Source organism: Cynoglossus semilaevis, chromosome 5, assembly GCF_000523025.1.
Source record: "Cynoglossus semilaevis isolate Cse_v1.0 chromosome 5, Cse_v1.0, whole genome shotgun sequence".
Lineage (NCBI taxonomy): Eukaryota > Metazoa > Chordata > Actinopteri > Pleuronectiformes > Cynoglossidae > Cynoglossus > Cynoglossus semilaevis.
Window position 1 is genome coordinate 18,720,111 of NC_024311.1, and position 22,320 is coordinate 18,742,430.

The 22,320-nt window shown below is 41.8% G+C and overlaps 3 protein-coding genes across 5 annotated transcripts; all 3 read left to right on the forward strand.

Annotated features, from left to right (window-relative positions):
• The first annotated feature begins 359 nt into the window (after positions 1-359).
• Positions 360-9,105, forward strand: gcfc2 (GC-rich sequence DNA-binding factor 2). The gene is given in 19 exon segments (XM_008310951.3): positions 360-906; positions 1,110-1,205; positions 2,460-2,657; positions 2,937-3,203; positions 3,308-3,417; positions 3,855-3,976; positions 4,262-4,445; positions 4,557-4,680; positions 5,745-5,784; positions 6,250-6,350; positions 6,606-6,753; positions 6,755-6,797; positions 6,886-7,030; positions 7,174-7,295; positions 7,570-7,646; positions 7,790-7,856; positions 7,928-8,071; positions 8,183-8,319; positions 8,561-9,105. Coding segments are annotated over 19 exon segments (2,562 nt in total). The 5' UTR covers positions 360-602; the 3' UTR covers positions 8,694-9,105.
• Positions 9,106-9,182: 77 nt separating this feature from the next.
• On the forward strand, positions 9,183-15,932 carry ctsba (cathepsin Ba). Of its 3 annotated transcripts, none has more exons than XM_008310952.3 (11): positions 9,183-9,318; positions 10,889-11,016; positions 12,296-12,381; positions 12,590-12,704; positions 12,827-12,942; positions 13,140-13,225; positions 14,168-14,314; positions 14,715-14,831; positions 14,908-15,036; positions 15,121-15,211; positions 15,452-15,929. In XM_008310952.3, exons 2-10 carry the CDS (start codon positions 10,894-10,896, stop codon positions 15,198-15,200), a joined length of 999 nt encoding a protein of 332 aa, XP_008309174.1. In that variant the 5' UTR covers positions 9,183-9,318; positions 10,889-10,893; the 3' UTR covers positions 15,201-15,211; positions 15,452-15,929. The 3 variants fall into 3 exon arrangements, with proteins under 3 accessions (XP_008309174.1, XP_024911145.1, NP_001281168.1); XM_025055377.1 differs by having other exon boundaries at positions 9,304-9,407; positions 15,452-15,932; NM_001294239.1 differs by lacking the exons at positions 9,183-9,318; positions 15,452-15,929 and having other exon boundaries at positions 10,894-11,016; positions 15,121-15,200.
• A 708-nt stretch (positions 15,933-16,640) lies between these two features.
• adpgk2 (ADP-dependent glucokinase 2) lies at positions 16,641-21,142 on the forward strand. The gene is made up of 7 exons (XM_008310953.3): positions 16,641-16,836; positions 17,420-17,579; positions 17,758-17,948; positions 18,366-18,462; positions 18,742-18,878; positions 18,997-19,133; positions 19,368-21,142. The coding sequence occupies exons 1-7, from the start codon at positions 16,641-16,643 to the stop codon at positions 19,902-19,904; spliced, it is 1,455 nt and encodes a 484-aa protein (XP_008309175.1). The 3' UTR covers positions 19,905-21,142.
• The last annotated feature ends 1,178 nt before the right edge of the window (positions 21,143-22,320 follow it).

Genomic DNA, 22,320 nt, shown 5'->3' on the forward strand with positions numbered 1-22,320 from the left:
GACACCTCAAAGGTTCAGAAACAAAAGAATAATTATAATATAATTATTACAGTACCTAAATATGTGTACTGTAATACAGCGTCTCACCTCAATAAACGGCTTTTATTTCTTAATAAACTGCATTTATGCAACAGTAAACCTCACCCTAACTGTTCAGAACATAAACGTGTGTTGTCAACAGTGCTCTAGCAGCATTTCTCACTGGTTGTTTTTTAAACAAATACACATATATTTGTATTTTTTAACCTTTTATTATAAACTATTCTATTTTCAGAAGTATTTTCCCGACACGGCTCGACCGGAAATAGCGTCAAATGACGCCGTGATCCCTGCGACTCTACCACCCAGAATACTGCAACGCCACACAGCATTGCTAGTGTCTTCTAAATGTTTTATATTTTATTCATTCTTATTTTGAAAATGTTTTTTGATCTCCAATGAAACTTCAACAAGAAAAAAAAAAAAATTTCACCTAAAGTTACTGCCGCTTTAAAAGTGGGCAGTCCTATTACGTTAATTTGCAACACTTTTGCATGTTTTTCGACTGGCCGTAAACCGTTCTACCTTTAATTCTTTTGGTAACGTTGAGGCGAGAGATAGAGATGTTCAACAAGAAGTCCAGGAGGATTTTTCGACAGAGGAAGCAGAGCTCGAGTGACGAAGAAGAGCAGCAGCAGAGAAATGACAGAAGAGGGGGTGAAAATGCAGCGATTTTGATCAGTGAAAAGCTTAAATATGAAGAAGGCAGCCCCAACTCCAAGCCGGTGGAGGAGAAACTGAGCAACAGCGATGAAGAGGAAGCCAAAAGTCTGACAGTTGTAGAGAAAGAACAAACGAAGAAGGAAAGAACTGAGACAAGGAATAAGAAATCCAGCAGTGCTCTTAGTTTTTCCGAGTATAAAGAAGGTAAATTACGGAATACGTGAAAATCTTTATTTAGGTTAAATTCACGAGATATAACATCAATAATTCCACAATGAGGATCTAAAAAACACAGATATTCAAATAAATATTTAACAAGCCACACGACATAATTAACTTCTATTTTTGCATTTCTGAAAAGTTTAAAGTGTTGTTTATGGATCTCTGTTTTGGTCTGATTATTTTAGATGACGAAACATTTGAAGTAAAAAAGTCTACTGATAGACCTGTGATGTTTCAAGTTCCAAAGAAAAAAGATTCTACTGAGACTACAAACAACACAGGTACGTCTTTGAACTGATCCACGCTATCCGTCTGTAAACATGCTCACATGTTATTAACTAATGCCCAGGAATATGGAGTAGAGGTGCTTACATACCTACTACTGAGTGTTTTTTTTTTTTTTTCGTTTTTTAACAAGAATGATTGCAGACAGGCCCACTCAATGAGAGTCACTGAGGTAGGCCCACTCAGTGAGAGTCACTGAGGGAGGCCCACTCAGTGAGAGTCACTGAGGTAGGTTCACTCAGTCAGAGTCACTGAGGTAGGTTCACTCAGTGAGAGTTACTGAGATAGGCCCACTCCGTGAGAGTCACTGAGGGAGGCCCACTCAGTGAGAGTCACTGAGGTAGGCCCACTCAGTGAGAGTCACTGAGGTAGGACCACTCAGTGAGAGTCACTGAGGTAGGTCCACTCAGTGAGAGTCACTGAGGTAGGACCACTCAGTGAGAGTCACTGAGGTAGGTCCACTCAGTGAGAGTCACTGAGGGAGGCCCACTCAGTGAGAGTCACTGAGGGAGGCCCACTCAGTCAGAGTCACTGAGGTAGGTTCACTCAGTCAGAGTCACTGAGGTAGGTTCACTCAGTGAGAGTTACTGAGATAGGCCCACTCCGTGAGAGTCACTGAGGGAGGCCCACTCAGTGAGAGTCACTGAGGTAGGACCACTCAGTGAGAGTCACTGAGGTAGGTCCACTCAGTGAGAGTCACTGAGGTAGGCCCACTCCGTGAGAGTCACTGAGGGAGGCCCACTCAGTCAGAGTCACTGAGGTAGGTTCACTCAGTCAGTTATTGAGGTAGGAGTCAGGGGTTAGAGTCTAAACCAGGGGTGTCAAACTAATTTTGATTCAGCGGCCGCATACAACCTAATTAGATGTCAAGTGGGCCGGACCATAACATAATTAATTATAAATAACGAAGAGTCCATGTTTTTCCCCTTTGTTTTTATGCAAACAAGTACAAGTATATTAGCTATTTATTATTATTTATTCATATTTAATGAAATATAAGTTTTGCGAAAAATATCCTATAATACATGAAGTGTTTTTAATTTTTTTCTTTATTTTTAAAATTCATCACGTGGGCCGGATCAAACACCCCAGTGGGCCGGTTTTGGCCCCCGGGCCATATGTTTGACACCCCTGATCTAGTCACTACAATAATAATGTTTAACAGTTGTGTTTACATATAGAGAACACAGTGTTGCGGAACACTTGTTTCAATATCTGATTAAAAACATTTGTATGCTGTATTTGTTTAGGTGTGTGTGGTTTGTCAGCTGTTGGACACCTGCAGCGGTCGTCGTCTCCTCAGCACACCTCAGATCGTCACTCTTTACCACTTGGTGGGAAATGTAAAGGTGATGATGACGATGCCGAAGATGATTGTGACAGTGATGAGAGTGGTGTCAAGTCACCATCACGTCACTCTGACTCAGATCGTTCCACTGACAGACCAGGTTTGTGTGTCTTGTTGAATGATTTTTTTTTTTTATGGCTCAGACTGACAGAAAACTTCTCAATGTCAATGTTTCCTTGTAGACTTAAATTTAGCAACAGAACCAACTTAAGAATCAATATGTGTAAGGTAGTTCTGATAACATTCCCCGCTGATTTGAAAAGTCTCAAACATCATGATGAAGACTATAGCATCGCAGATGTTTAGAAAATGTGACAGTTTGATGACTGACCTAAATGATTGTGTGATTTAATGCACAAATGATTATTCATTTTTCTAGTCGAAATCCCGAAGAGTAAGGAGATACAGGCAGCTAAGATTCAGCGCAGAACCAACCGAACCCAGAAGGACTATATTTCTCTGGACTGTGATGGGGTGACCTCTACTGGCAGGAGCCGGAAACTCTACAGTGGGGAGAATGAAGAACATGGATTTAATGATAATGACGATGATGATGATGATGATGATGATCTAGATGATCATGAGAGAAGAATTGAGTTTGCACCTCGGCCAAAGACCATTCAAGAGAGGATGGCTGAGAGTATGGGTATGAAAGGAAAAATAATAAAATTATTACTATTAGTATTATTGTTATTGTTCAACAGACTACAGCAGTTAGCAGAAAAGCTGATCTCTATGTCCATTGTGTAGGAGGAAGTGATGACAGCCAGTCTGCCACTGATGAGGAGGAGGAGAAGGAGCAAGAACTTTGGGAGGAGACACAGATTGGCAAGGGAATGAAAAGACAGCTAGGGAAACAGGTAAAACATTCCTGTTGTTCATCCTTTTCTTTTTCAGTTTATAAAATAAAAAAGCTCTAAAATCTGTTTTCCTTCTTGTTTGTTCATATTATGAAACTTGTGATTTACCCCACCCTAGATATCACACTCCCTCAGTTGTCCTCACAGCATGTATTACTTTAAAATAAAAGATTGTTGTTCTGGTAGGTGTGGTTTAGTGTGATGTCAGATGAAAAGTGAATTTCTTACTTTTAGATTAATGGTGTAGATGAATGAAGGTCTCCCAGAAAAATTCAAATACATTTTATATATGTCTTACATTTACATTTGTTTCCACTGTGATCATCATTGACCTTTTTAAAAACATCGACAAGGTTTTTTTTATTTGATTTGTTCACAGAAGTTTGTACTTTAAAGAACATAAATGTTGTATGTTTTCCTCTCCACCTTGTTGTCAGGGTCTCTTTGGCAGTGAGTGGAGCAGTTGCAGCAGCAGACCAAAGAGGGCAGCAGCACCCAGAGTCCCCAAGACTGTTCCTCTTGTCACGGTCTCAATGGTCAAGAAGAAAATTGTTTCAAAGTAACTTTTTTTGCTTAAGTCTTACCTCTTTATTTGTACTACCTTAAGTAGTACTACAACTACCAGTGTTACTACTCTACCTACTTAAATACTTTAAATGATGTAAACTGACGTGTAGTCCTAATTCCCTGAAGTCATGTACCTGGTGTAGGTGGCTTTGGACCTTTAGGCAGGTGTGCTTTCATTTGGGATTAGGTTCCTAAATGGTACCTAACAGTACCAGTACTTTGTTGCAATTAAACATGAAAAAAAGTCTCATCACTTGTGAATGTTTTTTCACTGCAGACTAGACTTAATGAAGGAGCTGCACCGGCGTCTGCAGGTAGAACTTGTAAACATGGATGCTGATCTGGAGACAGCCAGAACCTCTGTAGAGTGTCTGAGTGAATGTTCTTCAGAGAGTCAGCTGACGTTCTACAGAGAAACGGCGCTGTATATCCACAATCTGGTGGAGTGTTTGAGAGAAAAGGTGAGAAATAAGCAAATAGTCTTTTAATGAATGTATTGACTCCAAACAAGCAGCCTGCTGTGGACCTCTACTGACCTCTGCTGACCTCTGCTGACTGTCTGCTGACTATAGGTGGTTCAGGTGAACTCTCTGGAACTGGAGCTTCACGTTCTGCTGTCTGATCAGATGGAGGCGCTGTTGACCCAGAGAAGACAGAACATGAAGGAGCAGCTGGAGCATCTGCAGAGGCTCAACTGTGAGTTTGTGTTCCTGTACACAGTTGCAGGTTTTCAACCTCTTCACATACAGAAACTCCACAACATGTACTGAGCAACTTTGTTAAAAAAGCTGAAAATATTCTACTACAAGTGGTTATGGTTAGGTTGTATAATTAATGAAATGTAAGAAGAAGTGTGGTCATAGAAACTTACCAAGTCACTCTCTAGAGTATGTGTCTCTGTCTGTGTATCCGTTTTTATTTTGTCCTTAGCAACACTGACATCTAGTGGCGGGTATTAAACAGTGCATTAGCTTAATTCTGGGTTTGACGTTAGCAATTAAAACTTGAACATATATAGCAGCATAAAGTCCTGGTCATACTAGCTAGACTGCAGGAACCACAGCCTACACACAGTGTTTACACACTGTTGTCTACACACTGTTGTCCAGTGGTGGATGAAGTACACTAACTACTTACTTGAGTGAAAGTGTAGATGCCTTATGTAAAATATTATTCCACTAAAAGTTGAAGTATTCACTTTAAATTCACACTCGACTAGTTGTATAAAAGTACTTCATATATACTTAAGTATTAAAAGTCAAAGTACCTTGATGTCTATTAAAAAGACCATAAGCACAAAACATACAGTACCACATACAGTACCACTGGATCAAGACCAGTCAATGACTACTATATCAGTGTGAACAAATGTGAACTTTCCTTTCCTTTCCTTTGATCCATCCTAACTAGTTTATGGTGAACCATGATGAGACCTTAGACAGCTCAAATTCCTGGACAATTCTAGAATCTTGGCCAGACACTGGGAAAAGACTGTCTGGTCACCCAAGTGAGCGTACAAAACCTACTCCGTCCAGTTGTCTTAGATGTAACTATTTTTAAATTAATTGACCTGGATGACTGAGAACCTACACCAGCAATACTAGTGTATCTACTTTGTTACTGTTTACTCACTGTTAACCCTTCAGTTGCCCTGTAGTCCAGCTTTTTCATTGGTTTGTTTGAACCTGCAGGACTAAAGGTTTTAACTGTGAAGAAACACAGTGTTGACATGTGGTGAATTTGAATTCTATCTTTTCTAGATGATCCTAAGGAACAGAGCAGTGAAACAGAACCTCAGTGGTGAGTTGTGGGAGTAATGTGAACATGGTTATCCAAAGATGGCCTCAGTAAAGTGGTTGTCTGGCCTGGTGTGTGCCACAGGTCATGATCATTATAGGCTGAAGGCATGAAGATGGAATCAGTATAATAAATAATGTCATTCAGCTAAGAAGGAAGAAGTGAGAGCAGGGCTGACCCATGAAGTGACTACATCACAGCACAACAGACCAATCAAACGGCCTGGTGCCTGACATTCACCTGGAGCCAGTGTTTAAGCTAAAGGAGCGAGTATTTCTGTAGTTTCATTAATATGTATGTATAAGTATGTATAGTAGTACTCAGCTCCATGGTCTGAAATCAATCATTACAGATTTGATGTTTCTGTAAAAGTTCAGCTCTGAACCTGAGAGTCACTGAGTTAAGAGGACAGTTCTGTAGCTACACACACACAGGATGAGCTCTGAGCCTCATATTTATGTTCATCAGTTTGGTTGAGGTCACTGTCCAATCAGAGGAGGAGGATGAACAGCTCCCTCATCACTCAACACCTTCAGCTGAAGAGGCAGCAGATCTGCAGAAGACTATAGGTATGAACTGATCTCAGCACTCATCTGTCAACAATGCCTAAACTTGACCTTTGTTGCTGCTGTGAGTGTTCTCAGTATTAGTGAAGTGCTGTAACATGTGACTCATTGTTATTTCTCCCTGACTCTGACTCACTCACACTGACTTACACTGACTTACAATGACTCACTTACACTGACTTACACTGACTCACTTACACTGACTCACTCATACTGACTTACACTGACTCACTCACACTCACATCTGTCATTGTCCAGCGGACGTCATGCTGAGGTCACAGGTGGTCTTCTCTGATGTTCATGAGGACTTTAGTGATGTGCGACGGATCCTGAGTCGCTTTGAAGTGTGGAGAGGATCCTACACTGAGTCCTACAACACAGCCTACATCCCTCAGTGTCTACCCAAGCCCCATTATTAGACCCCAGCTGCTGGGCTGGAACCCACTACAGGTGAATAGAACGGTCCAGAGGATTAGGGTTAGGTGTTGAATGTTTGACAGAGTCATGATGTGTGTGTGTGCATGTGTGTGTGTATCAGAATTCTAGCAGTGAGCTGGAAAACCTGCAGTGGTTCACAGCAGTGGAGACGTTCTGTTATGGACACGGCCATGAACAACTGGAGAACATAGACAGAAAGACTCTGTCGAACATCATAGAGAACACAGTTCTACCCAAAATGACAGGTAACCTCCCTCTCTCTCTCCCTCCCTCTCTCTCTCTCTTCTGAATCATCAGGTCTTCATTGGTCCCAGATAGACATTGCTTCACACTTAGTATGGATGACTGGTTGTCATGACAGACTCTGTGTCTCTGTTATCTGTTGTAGTCTTTGTGGAGTTGGTGTGGGATCCATTGTCCCAACAACAGTCCACCTGTCTGTCTGACCTGTGTCACAGACTAAAGGAAGATTATCACATCTTTGAAGGAGAGCTGAGTAAACAAGGCCAGGTCAGTTGGTCTTTCTGTCAGTATCACAGCTGAAGGTCTCTACCATAATTTTTATGAAGACACATGAACCTGTTTTATCTCACAGTGAAGGAAATGCACTGATTTGTAAGTTAAATTCTTCAGAAGGACAGTTTGAACAGGAACCAAGAACCTGGACTTCAAACTTACTGTCACTGTAGAAATAATAAGAATTAGACTTTAAAAAACACAACAGGGAGTGATCTAACTTAGACATGTGATAAAAAATAAAATTTTTTTTAATCATTTCACACAGGCCCTCACAGAGGCTGTGATCCAGAGACTGAAGAGCTGCGTTGATGAAGAACTTTTCTTCCCTCTGTTTCCACAAAAGTATGTTTCTAGTTTTTCTCCAATTTCTCTTTAAAAATAATTTCTAACCATTTCTTTTAAGAATGTGAACCAGAACATAACCTGTCACCAATACATTGATTGTATTGGTGGCAGTGCTCAAATACATCATCCGTTCGTCTCAGGGAACAGAAAGACTCAACATGTCGTCAGCAGCAATTCAGACAGAAACAGACATGGACGGCTATAAAGGTACTGCTGTTTGCTAATGCTAATTCTTGTGTTAACAGTGTCTGTTAACAGATACTCTGTTTTTACGTCAGCTTCTAGCTAACATGGGGAAATGGGACACTCTTCTTCCTGTAACATCCCTGAAAGAACTGATATTGGACAAAGTGCTGAACCAATACCTGGTCATCGCTCTGACGACTGGCACGCTGACCAGTCCTTTCCTGGCCTGCAAAAAGGTTCTGAAATTTTGAGGAAATGTGCCATCATTCAGTATCCTCTGTGTTTACATTGTTCTAATAAGCCCTCCCCTCCTCTGTGCCCCCCCATACTGCCTCCCCCCACTGCAGATAGCAGACAGTCTTCCAGTCTCCTGGTTCACAGGAGTCACCACTTGTTTGCCTGAACTCCAGAACTTTAAGAACTACTTGGTTCAGTGTGTTAATGAGACATGTCAGCAGCCGACTCCTGAAGATCCACAGAGCAGGTAGAACCACCTCAGTCAGGTGGCTCCCACTCCTGACTAATGTTTCATCAGGGCCAACAGTTGTTTCTACGTGAAACTTTGCTGCATCTCCTTTACCGGCTGTTGTAACCTATGATACTGACACCTGCTGTACAGGAGGACACGCATCCCTCTGACAGCTCACCCATTCTAAGCTTCACACAGCAGATAAATTGACATCACAATTTCAGTTTGTTAACTCTTTGTTTTTGTTCTTCTGCAGGTCTGCTGTGGTTGAATTGCTGCAGGTTCTGAGCAGAATCCGCTGTTATGAGTCCATCAGAACCATAGCAGAGAAATATCACTTTGAAGATGTGCTGTATTCTCAGCAGCTGCTCAACCAGGACTTGGTGTAAACAACAACAGCTGCTGTGAAAGATTGGAAATCAAGGAAATCCTAGTTTTTTCTACAACTAATGTCCAATGTTTGTACTGCAGATGACTATTTTTATTAACACTTGTTTGAAATATGTCCATGTAGTTTTTATTGAGACAGTACTTCTCTGGAAACATTATATATTTTTATATACATGTACAGCCAGTACATGTCACTCCTATAAACTCTGACTGATCAGAGGTCAGAGGTCATAGCGAAACCAGCTGCTAATAAACAGAGCTGCGTTTAAAAATGTATTTATTTTAGAGACGTGGAGTGGAGGGGGTGAGGGTAGACGGAGAACTGGTTCAGTGACGGTCAGTTCAACGTGATCTAACGGCCAGTGTGGTGTACTGCATTTCAAACTGTCTCATTAAAAGAACATAATTGTCTTTCTTAATTTTTTATCGATTGTATATGAGATTTAATAAGAACAGAAAACAAATATAACCCTTGTGTTATATTGTTCCATAGTAAGTCACGAGCTGTGTTCATGTGACCCTGTCACGTGATTTCCGCCGAGTGCAGGAGAACGTTCAAGCACCGGCCGTGTTCAGTGACTCAGGGAACTTCGTCCGCTCAGTTGATCGACCACCAGTCTGCAGGTGAGGGCATGTATGTTGTGTATTGTTTTTCTTTCAATCAGCCTTCTCTTAAACCGAGTACAAACCGCTGGTCGGCGCCACAATGAGAGGTTAGTGTCGGTTCATGTCCGCTTAAAATCCGCGTACTGAGTTCATGCTGTGGTTCAGAGACGAGGAAATGAATAAAAAGGAGTAAAAAGTAAAACGAGGGAACAGTTGATTATTAATGGGCTAACAGTTAACAGTAGAGAAACAGGAAGTTGTTAGTTTTTATTCACATTTAGCTACGTCTGTTTTTGCCCGTCAGACAAACAGGAGCCCTTCTACAAGGAAGTCTGAGGAGCTTGGACCTCAGGTCACCCAAACAGCTGGTGCCGGGCCGTGGATCATTTGGTACCAGACAGCAATAGTTAAAGCTGATTTCTTTTTCACAAACAGCCGTGAACACATGTAAAGAGTCCTGTCAAAATAGAAGTCTTTGTTGGGCTTCTTTAAACTGAGGAAAGGGTAAAGAGAAGGGTGAAGCAGACATGTTAAGATCGTTGGTCTGCCTCAGGGGTTTACACCTGTAGACTCTGCTAATCCCTCATCCAGTTCTGACTTGTCCTGAAAACAGGGGTTTTTACACTTCCTTCTCTCTAACAGTGGAATCAGTTTCATTTCTCTCATCACCACCTTCATCAATGCTCTGACATCACGGTGTGATGGCTCAGCAGATTATCAAAGCTAGTCACTTGATGTGAGAGTCCCTGTGATTCTCCAGCAGGGGGAGTGTTTTCTCCGTCAGTTTCAGGTACAAGCAATTTTAAGAAGAAAGCAAATTATTTGTCAGTGTTTCACAGCGCACCACTGCACACAACCAAATGTGGCAGCTCAACACGTGTGGGTGGGGGACAACTGAAGTGCCCGGGGAGCAGTGTATGGAGACCGTGCCATGCTCAGAGCACCTCAGTGGGACCTTATGGATTTAACTACTAAGACACTATTGCCCTGTTAAAAACGTCTAACTCTCACAGACATTTTTAGATTGCCTCTGATGGTATTATTTATATTTAATATTTTAATTTAAATATGACTTTATTAAATTTTTTTTTTTTCAAATTACATCCGTTTTTATTTTTCCTTATTGTTGTTGATGCTTCACTGATTTTATTTTGATCTTTTTGTTCAGTTAGTGACACTGGAGAAGACTTTCAGTTGTTTCAGATCAATCTCAGTTATCAAGTTATCACTGTGCGTTTCAGTGGTGAGGGTGGGGGCCTGTGTATGGGGGGGTTCCTCTTTCTCAACATCAGAAAGCAGAACCATTCATACATATTTGCTGACAATTTGTCTTTGTGAAACAGAATCTATACGACTGATCACATGACTCCTTCCAACACTACAAAATGCTACTGACAAAATAGAGTCTAAAAAACATCTCTATTAAAATAAAAAAGGTTGAAATATCTAAAACATAAACTCAATTTCTTATCTGCTCAAAGGGTGGGGTGGGGGTCTCCAGACCCATCTGCCTTTTGGCTCCCAGGTTGTGTCCTATGATGAACCAAGTGACTGAATTTATAATTGAATGATCCATCTGTTTTTGTAGACACCATGTGGCGTGCAGTCATCCCGTTTCTGGCTGCCATCCTGTCAGTCGGTCTGGCCAGACCCCCCCTTAAAACACTTTCCAATGAGATGGTGAACCACATCAATAAAGTCAACTCCACATGGAAGGTAAAGTCTGTTTCTCTTGTTCCTCACCCAGTAGAAATGTCAAAAGGACTGAGGTGTCTGGATTAGTCATAGTCTGGATTAACATTTAACCAGCATAGTCTGGATTAACATTTAACCATCGTAGTCTGGATTAACATCTAACCATCGTAGCCATGATTTACATCTAACCATTGTAGTCTGGATTAACATCTAACCGTCGTAGTCTCGAGTAACATCAAACCATCACAGTCTGGATTAACATCTAACCGTCGTAGTCTGTATTAACATCTAATTGTCGTAGTCTGGATTAACATCTAATTGTCGTAGTCTGGATTAACATCTAACCATCATATGTAGAGACAATGGGTAGAAGTTCTGTGTGTGTTCTGTAGAACAGATGGACTATAAATAAATAAAACAAATTATAGTCTTTATTGTAACACAGGGCTACAACGAAATTGAGACTCTGCTTTTAACCGCACTGAACAGTGGGCAGCTTTAAGTGCCCGGGGAGCAGTGTGTGGGGACAGTGCCATGATCAGAGCACCTCAGTGGTAACTTGGCAGCTGTTGGATTCGAACCTGAAGCCTTCTGGACCCAAGTCCGCTAAGTCATTATCCGCTTAATCACTAAGCCACCACTGCCCTAAACCTATGAGCAAATCATGTGCATTGCTGCACATGTTTCAATATGATTATGAAAAGTTAACATGAAGAGGAAGGGAGTAAAAACAGACAAGGTGGAGACTAAAAGAGGTGGACTGTTGCAGAGACTAACTGTGGTTTGTAGTTCTTCTCCAAAACTGTGGAACTTCATGAGACAGTTCTGCCAGGAGTGGCAGAGAAGTATGTGAAGCGGAACATTAGTTAGATGAGCTAAATGTAAAGTGGGGCTACTGTAGACCGTTGGTGACAGATGAGGTCTCAGCTCAGAGGGCTTCATGGACCATAACGTTTTTAGATGACATTGTAATCTGTGGTGAAAGTAGGGGGCGTGGGTGGTTTAGACCCTGGAGAGGTGGAGGATGACTTTGGTGGGCAGAAATACATGGATACATGTGTTGAAACCATAGTGAGATGAGACAAAAGATGAAGCTGCAGGGTGTAGGCCTGGAGGTAAAGGTGGAGGAGTTCAAGTGGTGGAGCTGACCAGTCATCCAGAGACAGCCAAGGACTACCAGGTGTAATGACGCATGTTGACCTGAGTGAGGGGGCAGTAGACCAAGAAAGTGGTGTGGTTCAATACACTTAGTGTACATGTCAATGACTCACCCCAACCTCACTCTCTCCCTCTCCCACAGGCTGGTCTCAACTTCCAGAATGTTGACTACAGTTACCTGAGGAGACTGTGTGGTACCATGCTGAAAGGCCCCAAACTACCAGTAAAGTGAGTCTGTTTCCTAGTTGACATGTGGTGTTTTTACCTTATTTCACACCACTGGGGGCCACGGAGGTGATAAATATTTTATCACTCACTTCAGTTAGCTGTACAGAAAGGGATAGACAGATGGCTGCATGGATGGAAGGAGACCTGTATTAAAAACCGACTCAGACAGGAGCACCACAGTAATCAGTAGAACTGTGCTCCACTGCAGGCTCCAGTTCACTGCAGATGTCCAGCTGCCTGTAGACTTTGATGCCAGGGTCCAGTGGCCTCAGTGTCCCACACTGAAGGAAGTCAGAGACCAGGGCTCCTGTGGATCCTGTTGGGTGAGGAATCACTCTTTTAGTTATGTTGTTAGCACCACCTACAGGCCAGGAGTACATGCTAAATGCTGACAAACGTGTGTGTGTGTGTGTTTGTGACCCTCACTCTTTTTGTCTGCCCTCAGGCGTTCGGTGCTGCAGAGGCCATCTCTGATCGGCTTTGTATCCATAGCAACGGCCTGATGAATGTTGAGATTTCTGCTGAGGACCTTCTGTCCTGCTGTGACTCCTGTGGTATGGGGTAAGAAACAGTCTGGATAGATTATCATAGAAAATAATAATTAATATCCTTATTAATATAAATATCAATAATCTAAATAAAACATCTCTCACACTGATAAAATACTTATAGTATATTAAAGTGAATGTATGATCAAATGGCCTGGTACTGGTGTGGGCTCCAGTAGTTCCAGGTTCTAACATCTTGACTCTGTTCAGGTGCAATGGAGGTTATCCTTCTGCTGCGTGGGAGTTCTGGACCACAGACGGTCTGGTCTCTGGAGGTCTCTATGACTCCCACATCGGTAAGTTCCCCTGTGACACCAACGTGGCATGAACACAAAGACTCATGTCAAGTCCAGTGGTGCTGTGTGGGCAGATGATTTTGAATTATTACTTTGTCTAAACCTTAAACTGAAGAAAGAAACTACAGTCGAACCTCCTGGTTGTTGAACTCTTTGAACCTTTTGAAACAATTCAGTTCACAAACTAAATTGTTTTCCAAAAATTGCCCCGGTTGTCGTACTATAACTTGGTTGCCAAATAAGAGACAACACCAAGTAAACAGCAAGTGGTGACTGTGACCTCAGGATATACACAATCACCATGAGAAAGAAAAAGAGTGAGAAGAACAGTAGAAGTAAAGAAAGATTGTAGGAAAGATGAGAGTGGAGCCGGAGTTTCAGATGAGTCTTTGCAGTTTGGCTGAGCGAAGAAGAATCAATAAAAGAAATTGAGGTTCAGAGGAATGACTGTGATCACCAAGAAAAGATCAGAGACAGTAGAAGAAGTGGAAAAGTTGACACTGATCTGAATCAACCACTAACAGTTGCATGACCACAGGATTTCAGAGACAATCATTAATGAGAAAGTGAAGTGAACATTGTCCAATCAGGACTCCAGAGCAGCCCTAAGGACCAATGAAATGACTTCTCATATTTATAGATTCATTCTTTATTCACTTTTGTTGACCTTTTTTTGTTAGATCTAATTATTTTCATTGGTTTCCTGTTTGAACCTGTTCACAAAATAGTTCAACAAGTTTGAATCAGCAATCATCCAGGAACCAGGAACCGATTTATCCATTTGACACTGATTCCTGTGGAGAAGAAAATGGTTCCAGTTTTTGAATGGCCTTCAGGGACAAATTAGGTTATAAAACCCAGGTTCCACTGTGTTTTGTTCCCTAAAACACAAAAAGCTGACATTTTGTCCTTCACTGCACATGTGTGACTCTGTGTCCACAGGCTGCCGCCCTTACTCTATTGCCCCCTGTGAGCACCATGTGAACGGCAGCAGACCTCCCTGCACTGGAGAGGGGGGTGACACACCTCAGTGTACGAAAAAGTGTGAGGCTGGATACACACCCGGATACACCCAGGATAAACATTATGGTAAGAATTGAGACAAAAACAAACTCCTGGTACCACTCAAAAGGCTGCGCCCCCGATAGGAGCCTCACATCAAAGTCATTATCTAAAGGTGTCTAAATAGAGTGTTTTTAGACAGGGTGTAAGGATCAGCTCCTCTATAATAACAGTGGTTAGCGGCTAACCATTGTTATTTCTAATTCATTCCAATAAAATAAAACCATTTTGTGTTTTAGTGCAGTTTCCAGATTTCTGACAAAGATGGAGTCACTGTGAACTCTCCACATGCTTCATTTCTATGAACTATTCAGAGACCAGAACATTTAGAACTCTGGAGGGCTCCACACACTGGGTTACATTTAATTGTGAATTTGGACATAATATTTAAGACACAAACAGGAACCTCACTCAGAGTATGTTGCAGGTAAACTGTCCTACAGCGTGGACGACAGTGAGAAGGAAATCCAGCTGGAGATTTATAAAAACGGCCCAGTAGAGGGAGCCTTTACTGTCTATGAAGATTTCCTGCTGTATAAGACAGGTACCACACCATTCACAGCAGTTTTAAAGGAAACATTTCTACTGCCTAGAACTTTAGTGACCTCTGGTGTCTGTAGGTGTTTATCAGCATGTGACCGGATCTGCCGTGGGGGGGCATGCCATCAAAGTACTGGGATGGGGAGAGGAGAACGGCACCCCCTACTGGCTCTGTGCTAACTCCTGGAACACTGACTGGGGCGACAATGGTGAGCAGACACAGAATCAACAGCGTTTGTTTGAACTTTGTAAACAGTTTATTTCACTGAGTTAATTTGAGACCATTTCTGTAGGATTCTTTAAAATCCTGCGTGGATCAGATCACTGTGGGATTGAGTCTGAGATTGTGGCGGGCATTCCAAAAGGCCCTTAAAAATGTAAAAGGTAAGAGGAGTAAATCAATGAAGAAACAAAACCAATCTACCTCCTTTGATATAATCCAGTAGACCTGACCAACGTGATATATGGTCCATGATTCTGTCACCAAGCAACATTCATCTCATCCTGGTACTGACTGTAGCCTGGTCCAGGGTTTAATCCAGCCAGAAAGAGCTTTATTGGTAGAAATGAATAAATGCTGACGTGTTTTTGTTTGTTTGTTTGTTTTGTTGTTGTTGTTTGCAGGTTTTTCATTACAGTGGTATTTCAGTCAGCAGAGGGAGCCATATTCACATTAAGGATTTCATCTGAGAGAACTTTGCCCATGTGCTGAAAGGTTAATTCTAAAGAGGGAAACTGGAAAACGAATTTCTATACAAATGTATCAGTAGATCATTGATTATTTTCGAGTTGGTTTTAATTTCAGTTCATAGTAATCAGAACAACACAGTTACATAAATTGTTGTATTTGGTTTTAAACCCATTTTTAATACGTAAATGCAACCAGATCCTGTTTGCTTGTTTTATTCCTGGCTTCATTCAGTTGTTTTTTTTATTTCCACCACGATTATTAGTGGACAAACACAGCGTAAGTGCCTAATTATGTATTAAATAATTTTGTTCCTTTGCTTTAGGAAGTGTTAAATCATGTGTTTGTATGCCTGTGCACACCAGAACATCACTATTGAATAAAGTCACTTTGGGTCGATGCGAAAACGAAAAACAATTTAGGGTTATTTTTCAGAAGAAACAAGCAATGTCATAAATAAACCCAAAAGAAGCGACTTCTTATTAGGTATTTAATTGATACCAGTTATTGCATTATTCCAGCTTTTCATGTACATATCGTTTTAGGTAATACTTTTGACGAAAAACAGAGCAACGGCTCTGCACGACGCACGTGTTTTTCTCACTTAAAGTACTTGTTTCTGTCGCATCAGCTTAATCCCTTAATTTCCAACAAATCACCTAACACAGTATGTTACCCAGATGACCAGGTTTGGCCAATCAGATGCAGGCTAGTGGCCTTTGCTATTCTGCTTTTATTGACGGGGGCGCATCTGAACAATGTTTAGAGCCATTAAAACAAGTGTGCAAAAAACAGCCAGACCCTTTTAAACCGGCCACAGCTGGTATCGACATATACAAGAGAATTTACGGAAAACGAGTCCACGTCGCGTAAAATAAGCGGACAAACCTGCTTTTAGTTTATGGAAACTTCCGCCTCGTCAGCAAAGACGAGCTTTACACGTCTGCAGGTGAAACGAGGTGGAGGAAATTATACGCTATTTAACTTTGTGATGAACTCTACTTAAAAACCGACAACGGACCGCCACACTACGTTCGGTAACTAAGACATGTCATATCGAGAAGAACAACATCAGGTTCGGTGAAAGACTCTTGACTCGGTGAGCAGCACTGTGTACGATCAGCAATGGAGGCAGGCGGCAGGACTACGTGGACCAAATTCGGGCCCCTTATGTCTTTGTTCGTGGTTCTATTGGCCCTGTGGTTCCGACCGCCTAATGATGAAGTGCTGGACGAGCGACTGGACACGGTATTGTCCTCTCTGCTTCGGGCTGAACGCAAAGTTATGGTCGACGACGTGGCCAGACCGAGAGTGGCGGTCGGTGAGTGGTTGCAAACTGTTAGCTTAGCTTAGCCTGGCATGATAAGATGAGCAAGGGGGACTGGGACTGTGACTGTGGGTGGTAGCATTAAAGGGAACAAGCGCAATCTAGTAATACAAACTCCACCAAAACAACATCAAACCATCACTCAATAAACATCTAAGAAACAGCTATTTATTTAGTAGTATATATATAGACAAACATCCGACGCCCACGGCAAAATGAGAAAGACATCTTTTTTTTTTCTTTAAATATACCTGCCTATTTACATATTAACAGCCAGTGAAAATGTTCAAGAACGACTAGAAACAAACCATTGGACTCGCCTGGCAGTACATAGTTGTTAGAGTACTTCGGGTTTGACAGTGTTGACTGTGAAGAACAATTCTTTGTTTCTGGACAGTTAAAGGACTTTGAATCAAGGTGAACTGAACGATTTGTATGCTACAGTACTTCATAGTTGTGTCTGTAGATACTGCCTCTGTATCACCACTGTATCACAGATGGTCACATGTTGTTTTTGTGCAGTTTCATTATGAATTTTCCTAATTCCTAAGGTGTCTCCTTCCTTCCTTACCTTTAGGTTTTGGAGGTTGTGTTGATCTGATCGTGGATGCAGTTTCTCTGCTAAAGAAGATTGGACTTCCTCCTACAGAGCAGCCGCTGCATCACGACTACATAGAAAATGCTGAACAGTTGACCCAGAGCTTTGCCTTCTTCTTTGCACCTGGAGCCGCTGCAGAGTAAGTAACAAATACATTTTCAGTCACAACTTTTTTCCATAAATATAAATATATATACTGTGGTTTAGAGAATTAACAGAGTACTGGTGATCCAGTACCATTACCAGTAAACAACTGTTTGGCACCAGCATCATGGTTTTTACCTTTAACATCCATATATTGGCTCTTTGTGCTGCAGGCGCTTCATGTTGAATGAAACTCTCTTCAGTGAACTAGTGGAGTCATCACGTGACCTGCCTGGCAACAGATGGTCAGTAGGGGGTAACGCTCCAGTCATGGCTGCTCGTATGGCAGCAGAAGGATGTGAGGTGTTGTTAGGAGGAAGCTTCAGCCCAGACTTCACTGATGTTCTGTCCCAGCACATCACAGGTCAGTGGCTGTGATTCATCACCATGAAATAACGGTGCAGGATCTCCAGAGGGAAGCAGTGAGCTTCACTGGCTGGTATTTTTTTGGATTCAGGAGTTTCAAGGTGTTTATTGTCATATATGCTGTAGCGTAACATGTCCTGCTGTGTAACAACTGAAGTGGATCAGAGTGACAAAGTTCTACACTGAAGGCATGTTGAGTTTAATGTAGGGCTGGAACATTCCAGATGTATTAAATAGTGTCTTTTTGTACTCTGTAGGTATTTCCCAGATTTTTGTTGTTGTTAAACATCTGGTCGTGGAATTAGAATGGGACCATTGGGAAACGGTTCTGGATTCTCATCCGGACCTGACAGCCAGTCTGACTGTTCTGACTGTGCTGTTACTGATACTTTGACAACATGCTGTTTGTTCACAGTGACTGGTAACACCGTAGAAGAGCCTGACATTCATCTGATCCTAGAATACCCATCAGGAGCCAGTTGGGGGCAATATACAGCACGACGAGCTAACAGGTTTGTCAAATATTCTACAGTTTTACTAGAGGGATGAAGAGCCTGTTTTTGTTCTTCCACTCCAATGTTTATCACACACACACACACACACACACCTGGCTGTGTGTGTGTGTGTGAGTGTGAGTTAATCATTGTTGTGACTTTGCACCATGGAGGTGGGGGGAGCCTGTGTGAGGGTGGGAAATCCAAATTGTTGTTGCCTTAACAACAGCACAGTATGTGTAACGTGTAACGTGTGTGTGTAGATGTGTCTTTGTGAAAAAATGTGTGTGTGTGCAGATACATTATTCACAGTGATGACCACAACCCATATCTGGCCTCCATGGAGGAATTTGGAAAGAATCTTGAAGACTTTAAACCAGATCTGATGGTGGTGGGGGGGCTTCAGATGATGGACAACTTCCCCTTCCAGCCAGGTAAACACATTCACTCACTCACACAAACACACACCATGCAGAAATGGAAATATCCCTCTTCTTGGCTTCATTAATAATGTCATTTGTCTGTCTTGGTTTGTTTGTTTGTTTGTTTCAGGTGAGCGATCTGCTCTCCTCTCCCGTCTGTCCGACCTTCTTTCCAACTCGTCTCCACAGATGAGTGTCCATTTTGAGATGGCCAGTTTTGTAGATGAGGGTATAATGGAGGACCTGCTGCATTACATTATTCCTCATGTGAGTTTGACTGAAACGTTCCACTTCTTGACTGATACTGGTTTACATTTTTAGTTCTGATGATGTCTGGGCCTGTGAAACATTTAGATCAGTTGTTTAGAACTTGTAATCTAATGGCTGTGCTGCAGCAGGAGGGTAAGGTCAGAGGGTGTGGAGACTCTGCTCACAAAATGGACGACTGTGTAGAACCACCAATGAATCTGATCTGCTGATGTCATGGTCTCCTCTTCTCAGGCCCACTCCCTGGGAATGAACGAACAGGAGTTACCCAACCTGCTGAGTTTGCTGAAAGGTTCTAATATCACCGTGCTGTCTGACCCAAACCCCCGTGTGGCCACCGTGTTGGACCAGATGCGGGAGGTTTATCGACTCCTCAACCAGCGCAGCAGTGAGATGCAGATCGCAGCCGTGGCTCTGACCCGGCTCCACGTTCACACTCTGGCCTTTCAGGCCATTATCGTGACTCGCGGCTCCCGGTGGAAGAACACCATGTCGGCCACGGCCAAGGCCTCACTGACGGCCAACCGCCACGTGTGTGGCTCTGATGACATCGACCCCAACAAAGCCCGCCTCATCATGGACGACTCCTTCTCCATCAGCCGAAGGGAAGGCAGCCAGAGGATCCCTTTGCAGGAGAGCCGACCCGTCAGCTGCTGGGATGAGGAGGATTATGAGATCTGTGTGGCGCCGGTGCTGGTGTGCACTGAGGTGTATCAAACTGCAGGTGGGGGAGACAACATCTCAGCTGCTGGGCTGGTGCTGCAGATCTAGACCCAAATGTGCTGTGCATCCACATGTAAGAGGTCATGGGCTACCATGGTGTGTTTAAGGTTGTGGTTTGTTTGAATTGGACCAAACATTTCTCCTCCATTGTCATGGTGACACTTCTTTCTTTTCTTGTTTCTTCTGATTGTACTTAATCTGTCCATTTTATTTTTGTAAACATTGTCCCATCAATACACCATCTGCCAGTTGTTTGTTTAAGTGGGTCACACTCTTTTACACCACACTAAAAGGTGTTTCACTGTGAACACAATTTGAATATAAACACTCTGGTCACATGATCACATCTGTGAAATAAAACAGGGCTGTTCCTGGTGTTAGTTCTTTAGATAAAAGGAAGTTTTTTTTTTTATTCTGCCAATGTAAAAATGACATTATAATTGATCTTGTATTACTACTATGCGGTGAACCTTTAACCTTCTGATCAGTTTTTTATGAACCCAGACACTGCTGCTCATCACATATGTTCTTATATTCCTCAGAGGACCTGCAGAACTTGATGTTGTATTCTCGAGACAAAGATGTTTGTTTGGCTCACAGCTGGTTTCTGTCCAGATCTGACCTCTGGTCCTAGACCAGTTCTTCGTCTGTTTAAATCAGTTTCTGTAGTGGACAAAAAACATCAGGTTTCAATGGCTTTTAAAATTTCAATCATTAGTAAGGAAAGTAGTAGATGTCTTGACAAAGATTCAAAGGATCTCTTTAACAGAAACTAGATTTCACCTCAGGTACTACATCACAGAACTTGTCATTGAATTGACCTTAATCCACAAACCAGTTCCAGTTGTATCTGAACTCTGTCAGCCTCAGTGATGTCACAGCGGCACAGCTAATCTCGGAATCCTTTTCTAATTTTGTTTTGCACAAGTATGTGAAAAGTCTTAACTGTGAATTAAATTTTGGTCACAGGTTCAATCCCAGGCTCAAACTGCAGCTCTTTCAACTGTTCGGGGTGGAACACTGCCCTCACTTGGACAGGATGAACAAAGGGATGACACATGAGTCTGTTACAGCGTAATAATGATTCAAAGACCACTTTTATCTGACTGTGATGATAAAAGTTCTTCTACCTCTTTTCCATTTGACCCTCACTGCCTGTTGTATTCTTTACTGCCACTTCCGGATTATTGTCTGCAACAGTTGTTTCGTCTTCTTTATTTATGTCTCTTCTAGACCAAATTACAAAAGTGTAGAGACCATACAACTAAATAAAAGTTTCAACACAATTTTTAGGCTTACAGTTTCTATTGTGAACATTAGCACCACAGGTCCCTGTCCTTTGACCCACAGCCCAGATGAACGAACATGGCATGTTTAAGTTCGGGTTTAGCATTAAACCAAGCTAATAAGAGGGAGTGTGATTAGGTAATACAATTTTTTTTGTACTTGTTCAGTTGATAAAGGTACAGTCAGGCTGTGAAATAACTGGATTTAACTGGAATCATATTTCGTACAACAATTCTATTAGCAACCCTTTGTTCCCCACTCAAGTTAAAGCCGTTCGTTTATGCAGGTCATTCACAACTGGCTGCTCTGGGTTGAAACCATGTCAGGACAAAGTGAGTTCACTGAACGGTGTATTTAAAATAGTTCAAATGTCTCCTTTTTTTTCTTTTGACAGTGATCATGAGGAAACATCGATGCAATATTTACCATTGAAAGAGTGAGGCGGTAGGTGGCAGTAACGACACAAAATTGAGATCTGAGTTAGCTTAAGAACGTCAAAATAACCGTACATACACGTGCCCTGCTAAAAAAGCCAAACACAAATCCGCCAATGAGCTAAATGCTAAGATCACGTGCTAAATGTCTTCAATGGTATTGTTTCTTATTTTCTGTACACACTAACCACTGTAAATGTTTAAAGAAGTTCTACCCAGTTTACATGATTACGTAAAACAATGTCCTATTTGCCGTGAATCGATTAACGAAGCTTTAAAATGTGTACTTGGTACCACTTACAGGTCAGTAAAAGGAATGGCATCACCAATGCTGACTCGCTCTTTGTACCTGAATATTTGAATACAACTGCCGACACATTTCCTCGACCATCTGACAGAACTAAAGTCACGTGAATAATCCTGTTTTAATCTATTAAACAGCTCGGTGGCAACAAAGTGAGCAGTAGATCACGTGGGCTCGACATGAATGACTTTATTATTCTGTCACAACAGCTCTACATACTGTAACGTGTTGATGCATGTTAACAGGCAAAGGTTGCCCAACATTCATGAAAACACACCACCGCAGTCCTTTTAATGAGTGTAGGGAGTAAATATAAATGAAAAAAAAGCAATATATATATTGCTTTATATATATATACAGTATATATATATATATATATATATATATATATATAGGGTTATTGAACACAAAAAAAGACGCTTTGTGTCATTATATATAT